Source organism: Nansenia antarctica, assembly GCF_963989245.1.
Source record: "Nansenia antarctica genome assembly, chromosome: 18".
In the NCBI taxonomy this organism is placed as follows: domain Eukaryota; kingdom Metazoa; phylum Chordata; class Actinopteri; order Argentiniformes; family Microstomatidae; genus Nansenia; species Nansenia antarctica.
Genome location: NC_137691.1, coordinates 21,759,430 through 21,769,300, shown reverse-complemented (window position 1 = coordinate 21,769,300; position 9,871 = coordinate 21,759,430). Strand labels below are relative to the sequence as shown.

At 48.6% G+C, this 9,871-nt stretch overlaps 1 protein-coding gene across 1 annotated transcript in view; it reads right to left on the bottom strand.

Moving 5' to 3' along the window:
• Positions 1-2,224: 2,224 nt before the first annotated feature.
• The window catches only part of celsr2 (cadherin, EGF LAG seven-pass G-type receptor 2), a gene marked incomplete at both ends in the record, with an annotated part of 75,482 nt that continues 67,835 nt past the window's right edge, over positions 2,225-9,871 (bottom strand). The window contains 16 exons of the mRNA XM_080548674.1: positions 2,225-2,451; positions 2,591-2,812; positions 3,144-3,308; positions 3,671-3,759; positions 3,896-4,026; positions 4,252-4,362; positions 4,812-4,938; positions 5,253-5,335; positions 5,522-5,634; positions 5,778-5,952; positions 6,207-6,407; positions 6,718-6,841; positions 7,426-7,593; positions 7,732-8,059; positions 8,329-8,512; positions 9,508-9,717. Of these exons, the coding sequence (XP_080404800.1) occupies positions 2,225-2,451; positions 2,591-2,812; positions 3,144-3,308; positions 3,671-3,759; positions 3,896-4,026; positions 4,252-4,362; positions 4,812-4,938; positions 5,253-5,335; positions 5,522-5,634; positions 5,778-5,952; positions 6,207-6,407; positions 6,718-6,841; positions 7,426-7,593; positions 7,732-8,059; positions 8,329-8,512; positions 9,508-9,717 (2,658 nt within the window). The remainder of the gene's footprint in view (positions 2,452-2,590; positions 2,813-3,143; positions 3,309-3,670; positions 3,760-3,895; positions 4,027-4,251; positions 4,363-4,811; positions 4,939-5,252; positions 5,336-5,521; positions 5,635-5,777; positions 5,953-6,206; positions 6,408-6,717; positions 6,842-7,425; positions 7,594-7,731; positions 8,060-8,328; positions 8,513-9,507; positions 9,718-9,871) is intronic.

Sequence of the window (9,871 nt, the reverse complement as noted above, 5' to 3'; positions counted from 1 at the left end):
TGCAGATAACAGCTTGCTGATGGTGAATCGCTGTTGCCATAAACATCCTTTATTGGTGAGAGAAACACCTTATTGGGAAAGTCCATTATGAGGCATAGCTTATCATACAGTGACTCTGTGCCCTCTCTTTTTGTCCCCAATTCATTTCTCCTCCCACACTTCCAACACGAGTCCCGTCCTCCAGTACAGTGCACAGTGTGGTTCTCAGGTGGATACAAATGTTCAGAAGGTTTCTAAGGGAGGACGCCTCTGTCCCTCTCTCCTCTTTAAAGAGCTGCTCAGTCTATGGACCTGTTCAACTCTGCGGTTCCTGTTGGACCTCTCAGGCTCGCAGGGTAACTTTTGTTCAAAACGCAGCAACCTGAGACTAGAGAAGAGTCTCTGCAACAGAACTCTGGTAAAGAAGAGTCTCTCTGCAACAGAACTCTGGTGCCCTCCCTCAGCAGAATTATTAATCTAACAACAAAACAACAACTGTACAACCAACCCTTTCTGATATTACAAATTAGCGTGATGAGTAAATTCCCTGAACGTTTAACATTTTTACAGCTAAATGACCCAGCCAAAGGAGGACTTCTTCATAGTTCCATTATCTTCGGAGTTTAAAAAAAAGAAATAAAAAATAACATTAAAAAAACCTAACAGCTCCAGTTGACTACCAACACATCTGGCCTGGCAGTGTAAATTAATAAAAAAAAAGTGCATCGCTTCAAGTATGTAAACAAACAACAATGATTTAAAAAAAAAAAAAAAAAAAAGGGAGAGAAAGACTCCTATCAGTGCGCTCGAGCCTGGGCCAGTGCAGAGACTCCTGAGGTTTGGCACTCTCACACAGAAACACCTGTGTGCATGCACACAGGCGCACGCACGCACGCACACACACACACACACACGCACACGCACACGCACACGCACACGCACACGCACCCACATGCACACACACACACACACACACACACACACACACACACACACACACACACACACACACTCCTAATGAAAATAATGAGGGGGAGAGGGCACTCCATCGTTCTCCAGGTTGAGGAAAGTCCAACGCCCTTTGTGTACCTCCTCTGGCATCACTTCCTGTCACTCAGATAAAAGTGGGTATGGTGTTGAGGGGCGAGGCTCTATGACCTGCAAAGACACACCCCTCCGTCAGCCAGGTCACATGGAGGTTTTGCGGTGGCTGCTAGGAAACAGGGTGTGGTGGAAAGGGACGATGGGTTGGGGTTGGCAGGGGGGGTTGTCGGTGACAAACGTGACGCAACAGAGGGAAACAGAAGGAACAAGAAAACAAACCATGAGTGAGTATGATTCACACACACACACACACACACACACACACACACACACACACACACACACACACACACACACACACACAGTGAGGTGATAGACACGTTATGGGATTCTTATTTGGTTGTAAAAGAGTGAGGAATGCTGAATGATCAATTGATCTGAAGACAATGATCCTGATTTCAAATGAGGATCAAGTGTTTCAGTGAATAAAATTAAAGAATAAGAATCTATGATTTTTGGAGAGAGAGAGAGGATAAAGAAGGATGGTTAGTAAGCTAAAAGATGCTATAAACACTAGTCACAGTAAATTGACATTTCCTGATCACTCATCACTTGCATTAACATTGACATTTATTTTGTGTAGCAGTTTGTTTCATGGTGGCAAACTAAGCTAAAACATAACACCTTGCATGTCTCCAGTGTCAACTACAGTGTTGTTCACTGACACTGTTCCCAATAGGGTTTATCACCTGGCCACGGGAGTTGTTTTGAGATCATTCCACATTGGCTTCTCAACCCATTGATGAGAATGTGATGGGTACTGTTTGTATTGGGCTACCAGCATGCTAACATCAACACTACGGTACTTAGGAAAGGAGGACAGGAGATAGACTACAGACAATGGTGACATGGGGAGACATTGACAACAGCAGAAAGACATTCCGTTGATCATCAACTATTTCACATAAAACAGGTAGAATGGTGAAAAGGAATTATGTTCCAAAAGGGAAGCAACATATTGAATACATCAGTCTTGATACTGAGCTCAAATGCAATGTCATCTACACAAAGGCTGTTGCTTTGACTCTAGGAAACTGTTGTATAAGGTCCTGTGTTAAATCTGCTCTCGCTTGTGTTATTGGGTAAACGGGTTATGTGCTTTGCTCCTGATCATGTTTGGTACATCTGATTGTAATGATACTCACTCTGATCCTGACGAATCACCGTCCACCGTCCCTGCCTTGATGCTCACGCCAACACCATTCAGCTGATCAGGTAAACTGGGCTTGAGCCCAACCCCTCTGCTCTCACTGGACGAGGAGCCTTGGGAGGAGGCTAGGCCCGGAGCGTTCTCCGACAGCTCGTTGTGGATGCGGTTGATACCGTTTCTCTCTGCGATGGGGGAGAGCTGCTTTTTTTTTAGGATTCCTGATTTTTGGAAAGAGTAGACGTCACACCTCATTAACAACGCCAACATTTTAGAGCGTTAGATTATAGATGATGAGGTGAAAGCCAACAACATTTGGAATGTTGTAATAGAGGTGGTTTTGTGTTTTTTGTTCCTTACCTTTTTGTGGGTGTGCGTTGAGGTTGGGCAGACTGGGCAGCAACAGCACCATGTTGTCTTTCCCATAACCCTCTGCTCTTTCCCCCGGCCTGTCGTCTGACCCAGAACGGTCGGGGTTGGCCAGTGACTCCACCTTCAGCCTGTCTGCACCCCCCTGGCTCTCGTTGTCACTGGCTGTCCCCACAAACTCTCCAGGCCAGTACATCTTACTCAGGTTATTATCTAGGTAAAAAAAAAAACACAGATCACTTTTAATAGAACTGAATATGAATATGCATGTTTGGATGCATTACCACATTGTGTAAGCATTCTCATCCATAATAAATGTAAACTGAGATTTGAACACCGTCATCATATCCTTTATTATCTCTTATGAGATATCTTTATATCTTTATGAGACAACGACAGTAGTATTTGTGTACAGTGTGGGTGTGGTCTTTTGATTGATGTGTCTGTTTAGGTGTGATGCGACTGTGTAAACATGAGTTCAGGAGAGATATTCTCCAGGAGGTGTGAGATCACACAGCAGAGTGACCTTGCTGTGGTCACATACCATGTGGGTGTGGTCTCTTGGCCACATTGGAGGCCATGCTTTCCCAGCATTCCCCTGGAGGGTAGGGCCCCTCCTCGTCCTCGCTGTCAGATGAGTGTGAGGAGGCGTACGAGCCACTCTGGTCGTCCTCCAGAGACAAGTCACTGTCTGAGTCCGAGTCATGATCTACACACACACACAGACAGACACACAAACACACATTAACTAACTATTAACTAACTAAACTAATAGTAGTTTTGCGTGTTGCTGCCCCAGCTGGCTACACAAAACCGTGCTTATGCTACGATAAACACACCAAACATGACAGACATGTGAAGGCCAGTGTCCTGCCTGACACCTGATTTTAGAAAACACTTTTTTTTTACTAACACAGCACTCTTCAGTGAACATTCTTAATCATAGTCTGATTATGATCTTATTCCTTGATGGCTACCGATTTATCATGTCCATTTAGCAAAGCTTTCTAAAGCTAAAATCTTCACACTAGACCTTTAAAGACAGACCACGGCATTAGAATGAGACATTACCGTCCAAATGCTCTTTGGTTTCATGGAAGAGTGAGCCCTGTTCGTTCAGAGCGATGTGCGCCTGACTGTTATACAATCCACCCTCCTCCCTGGAATAGACAACAGCACTTGTTACAACTGCACAGAACATACAAAGTGTTATAATGCTTCCTAAAGTTGGATCAAAGAGGGCCTTGAAGAGCAGTGTCAACAGGGCCCTACATCGTCCCTCTGGCCTTGCCGTACCTGAGGACGAAGGGTACGTAGCTCTGCTGGCTCTTGCCACTCTGCAGGGTGCCGTTCAGAGACACACTGGAGTCTCCAAATGGCAGATGGTACAGTCGCCCGTCCATATAGCTGGTATTACACTTGTATGACTGAGAGTGAGAGGGGAAAATAGATGGAGGGAAGTAAAAAAAATAGTTTTTTTATTGACAGTTTTAATGTCCTCTGTTCAAAAGGCCTAAGATTCGTCCGTGTCTTGGAGTCTTGAGGCTATATTGGTCAGCTGTTCTAAAGGGGTTGACTGAAGATGACAGAGTCCTCCCAGGACGTATGTTAAGATGCTCAGAGTCGTTAAGGTGTTGTTCAGAGAGACTCACCGAGGCCTTGGACTTGATCATGTGATCTGGGCGCTTGCGGCTGCAGCAGTAGCGCATCGCGTTCCTTGCTTCCTTGTTGAAGACGATGCGGAAGAAGAATATAAAGGGACCCTGGGATGGACAGATCAGAAGAAGAGGTGTAGTGAGTGGTTCAGTCAGGGCTGGTGACCAACATGTTATTAAAGGTGCTGTGCGCAAGTCTGTTAGAAATCTGCCACCTCTGACCACCAAGGGTTCCAAACAACTCCATCCTCACTACCGCCCCCCCTCCCGAAATGGACTTGCAGTGTCAGATGTGGCTGTTGGGTTTCTGTATGCTCCCCCCCGCACACATTTTAAGAAGCAGCCACCAGAGACAGACATTTGATTTTACAAAATGCTTTTCGGGACCAAAGCAGCGTCAATGGAATATTTCTTTCAATACAAGGGATCTTATTCCCTGATCACTACAGATTAAAACATCATTTAGAATCATTAGAAGTGCTTGAATGTTCCACCCTGCATCTTTAAACTTGCTGATGTTCTAGGGGGTTTGTTACAAAGGAACTAAGAGAGGTTACCTGGACACAGTTGAATCCAGCAAACAGGTAGTGGAAGATGATCATGTCACTGTTGACTGAGAGGACGGACAACAGACATGTGACAGTGACCAGGAGGAGAACTCCACATGCCGTCCTCAGCCCGGAGCTAGAAAGACAAAGATAAAGACACGCACACGCACACGCACACAAAAGAGAACAAAAAAGTTAGTCTGGGATGTCCAGGACAAGATAAATGTTGAGAAATATTTGTTTGACCTTATATGCAGTGGATCCAACAACAGCAGTGAATGAGTAGCTCTATTTTCTCAAACTCAATGAAAGACAATGCACTCTGTTGTGGGGAACATAAAGTGATGCAAACTTGTTTCCTCGGGGTACAACAGTACGCCTGTATGTGTCAATGGCAGTAAGAGTGTCGTTTCTGAAGTGTTTGTTGTCAGGCAGTGCCAGGGCACTCACACAGGAGGCTCCTTCTTCTCGAAGCTGTGATGTCGCATGGAGCAGGATGCTCTGGAGGCCAGGATGTACAGGAAGATGTTCATCTGTAGACACAACACAAAGGATCACTGTACTGGTCCATACTATACAACACTACTAAGAACACAATTCTACTGGGAAAATGTATTCATTATTTATTTATACTACCAACCGTATCAAAAACATACCACAATAAATTACAGTAAAAAATAAAAAATAAAAAAACATAGACAAGGAGAGGTGGGACTCACCGACACCACCATGGCGATGGGTCCGGCGAAGCTCCAGATGAGAGTGTCGTACATCGACAGCCAGCAGAAGTCTGGGTTCCCATAACCCTCTGGGTCCAGACCTACTGCCAAGCCTAGAAAACAAACCAGCCAGAGAGAGGGAAATAATCTTAGTCCAACAGCCAAGAAATGAATTCTGTAATTGCTATGTGTGTCTGTGTGTGTGTGTGTGTGTGTGTGTGTGTGTGTGTGCGTGCAAGTGCATGTGTGTTCAGACCTGTGATGAAGGCAGGTACTCCCCAGCCAATCATGTAGTAGAAGCGCATGGGGCCGTAGTTGATGTCTCGCACTTCACTTAGCATGCGGTAGACATGGAGCCCCTCCAGGAAGAGCCAAGAGAAGGAGCACAGGTAGAAGAAGTGCAGCAGGATGGCGATGACTGTGCACAAAAACTACAGACCGACAGGGAGAGGGAAAAAAAGAAAATCATTATGTAAAGGCATGACAGGCTTAAAAATAGGCTGAGCTAAGATTATCTTTTCCACTATTTTCCCCACAATCAGGCCAAACTGACAGACACTTGAGAATCCAAGTATAGATGTGAGGGAGAGGTTAGGAAAATAAAAGATTGCAATGTGAAAAAGAGGTAGAGAGGGACTGGATGTATAAAGTACAGTAAGGGAGGTAGAGGAGAAAGAGCGATTACCGGGTTGTCTGCTTGGTTGATGCCGACGATGAAGATGACCTCGGCGATGAACAGTGCGGTAGCTCCGTTGTTGATGATGCTCGTCTTGTTGCAGTGCATGGCCCTCAGGCAGAGGAGGAAGAGTGTGGTGAGGAAGAGGAAGCCGAGCGTCACGCCCACCGTGCTCCACGTCACCAGCTTCACCGGCAGGATCTCACCATTCTGCCCCGCGAAGAGGAAGAGGAGAGGACACAGAAAGAAGAATTTGGCTTATCAGTGGCTATAGTAAACACTATTTGGAGTGGTCTATGACAAGTTCCTATGACACTATATGATATGAAACATGTGTAAAGTTTCCCATGTGTGTTTGTATAACGTAAAAGGTGGTTTCTCTTGTGGGGGGACTCCTAAATGCTGGGTCAGCAATGTGAGGCCTATAACGCCAGGAACCACATTGTGAGGGGTGTATATTGTGTGATGTGCTGTGTGTAACTTAATGGTGTGTTGTAACACATTATGTAGTGCCACTCACCTCTCTCCTGGACACGTCCATGAGCACAGCGAAGCTGGTCATGTGATAGCACTGGCAGCTGATGTGAGTAGTGTTCCTGAACACCACTTCACAGCCCTTAGCTGACCAGCCGCCATTCCCCGCACTGGAAACAAACACAAGCAACAGTTTCATTCAGTTTTGAAGGCACTGTCTGAAGTGAAGTGAAGTGAAACTTTATTTATATAGCGCCTTTCGTACACGGATGCAACTCAAAGCGCTTTACAATGATTGAAAAACAAGATTACAGAATAGAACAATGATTGAAAACAAGATGACAGAGATGGGGGGGGGACACACACACGAGATAACAGGAAGGGAGGGGAGGGAGGGGTTACTTTGCAAGCTTACACACTAATAATAACTAAACAAGCATACTAACATGTCAATAACTAATAATAACAGAGTTCTGTTCCCGACACCTGAACACCATCTTGTATAACTACTAATAACAACTTGTATAACTTGTATAACATCTACTTTGCAAGCTTACACTGTGGGGAGGGGGGGGCGGCGGCCTGAAAACCTGGAGCTATAAAATCCTGTGTTTACTAAAAGTACAAATGGGTGTTGTGTGTGAGAGAGAGAGCATGGGCGTAGTTTACCAATCTACTCCTGAAGGGACCTCTGTTTCTTTCGCTAAATGTGTGCTTGTGAGTGTGTGTGTGTGTGTACTCTATGTATACTCACAGTATGGAGTGGTTCCAGAACACACAGATGGGTTTGGAGCGCTCTTCAGTGGAGACCAAGCGGAACTGGACAGTGATGGGTTTGTCCAGGTTGTGCTGCAGCAGCTCCTCGTTGTCGTGGACTGTGATGCTGACCACCGGGGTGTTGATGACCGGCCGCTTGGGCACCCTGGTAGAGGACACAACAAAACCGTCCCAAAACAACACATGAACATAAAACACTGCATCACCTGCCAGCTTCTTTGTCCTCCTTCGCTCCTCTCCTCTCTCATCACTCGCTTTTCCTCATTCTCTCTCTTTCTCTTACCTAAGGCTCCGCTTGTCAGGGTCGTAGTTTTCCGGCAGGAGTGCCGCTAAGCTGTGGAAGATGATCACGCTGGCGACGGCCTCCTGCTCGCTGGCGTCGTCGGGGTGACGCCTCTTCCGGTTGGCCGCCGTGTGGTTCCTCTGTGCGGGGGGCTCCGGGAAGGTGTCCATGTGCCTGTGGTTCTTGGGCTCGGCGGCCGGCTCGAAGACGGAGTCGGGAAGGGTGACGGCGGTCTCCAGGTCCAGGGGGCGAGGGCCTCTCAGGGACTGGTAGCGAGGCAGCTTGGCTCCAGCGAAGTTCATCTTGTTCAGCCGATCCACAGAGATGACTGTGGAGAAGACACACACACACACACACGCGCAACACGGGCCAGGGCAAACGTGAGATCAGCACGAGCAGCCACAAACGAGAGATGGGTGGACATCCTGGTCCTCTAGGATAACATAACAAATGTTCATATTCAAATCCCAACAGATCTAACACAGTCTACTGTACTGCATGCCTTTACACCACTGTCCACCTTAATCTGGGTAAATAAAATGACATATTCCATTCCCATCCCACATGTGCAACTCATGTGCATAAGCAGCCGCTCACCGATGTGTGGGGTGACGATGGTGAAGGGGCTGAGGTAGGTCTTCCTCATGTTCTGTGCCAGGGTGTTGGCGTACTCCTCGTACTGGCGCAGCAGGGCGGCGGTGCCCCCGTCCGTCTGCTGGATCAGCTCCCAGTGTGGACGCGTGCCCGGGGACAGGATGGCGCTGCCCACGCGCACCAGGTTCTGAGAGGGCAGAGGGGCAGGGAGACAGGGAGGGGGGCAGGGAGACAAGGAGGGGGGCAGGGAGACAGGGAGGGGGGCAGGGAGACAGGGAGGGGGCAGGGAGACAGGGAGGAGGCAGTGAGACAGGGAGGAGGTAGGGAGACAGGGAGGAGGCAGGGAGACAGGGAGAGGGCAGAGGGGCAGGGAGACAGGGAGGAGGCAGGGAGACAGGGAGAGGGCAGAGGGGCAGGGAGACAGGGAGGAGGCAGGGAGACAGGGAGGAGACAGGGAGGGGGGCAGGGAGACAGGGAGGAGGCAGGGAGACAGGGAGGAGGCAGGGAGACAGGGAGGAGGCAGGGAGACAGGGAGGGGGGCAGGGAGACAGGGAGACAGGCAGGGAGATAGGGAGGGGGGCAGGGAGACAGGGAGGAGGCAGTGAGACAGGGAGGAGGCAGGGAGACAGGGAGGAGGGCAGGGAGACAGGGAGGAGGCAGGGAGACAGGGAGGAGACAGGGAGACAGGGAGGAGACAGGGAGGGGGCAGGGAGGCAGGGAGACAGGGAGGAGGCATTGAGGAGGCAGTGAGACAGGGAGGAGGCAGGGAGACAGGGAGGAGGCAGGGAGACAGGGAGGAGGCAGGGAGACAGGGAGGAGGCAGGGAGACAGGGAGGAGGCAGGGAGACAGGGAGGGGGGCAGGGAGACAGGGAGGAGGCAGGGAGACAGGGAGGAGGCAGTGAGACAGAATGCCGTCAGGGTCTGGTGTCGGGGCATCGGGTTGTGTTATGTCATGTTGAGTCGTCTGTACAGCCTTTTTTATTAATAGCGTCGATGTTCTCTCTGTGTCGTGTTGGGTTAGGCTATGCAGAGATGAGGTCCGATCTGGGCTGTTCTGAGCTGTCATATGTTTCCTTAAGCCACGGTATATTGTGTTGTGTTGTGCTGCTTTATGCTGTGTTGTTTTGTGTGTGTGTGTGTGTGTGTGTGTCGTGTGTGTGTTTGGTGTCACTGTGGCGTACCTCAGTGAAGTGCACGTCCTGTGTGGCGGTCAGACTGAAGCCCTGCTGGTTGTTCTCGTGCTGCAGCAGAGCCTGGGTGAGGCGGTAGGCCACCTTCACGTCGCTGCCGTAGTACTGCTGGGTGTGCTGGGTGGCGTTGGCCAACAGGGCCGCCGTCTGCTGCACACCTGCAGAGTCCAGGAGAGACACGTTGCGAGCCAGCTTCTCTGACTGGGTAGAGGAAGGAGAAAAAGACCCTTATAGCACCATGTCCATTCAATCTAAAACCATATTTGATGTTAGAAACTTGAGATCTGCTTATGGTTTCACACATCAATGAAATCATCTTAACATAATATATATCAAAAAAATAAAAGAAGGGTGT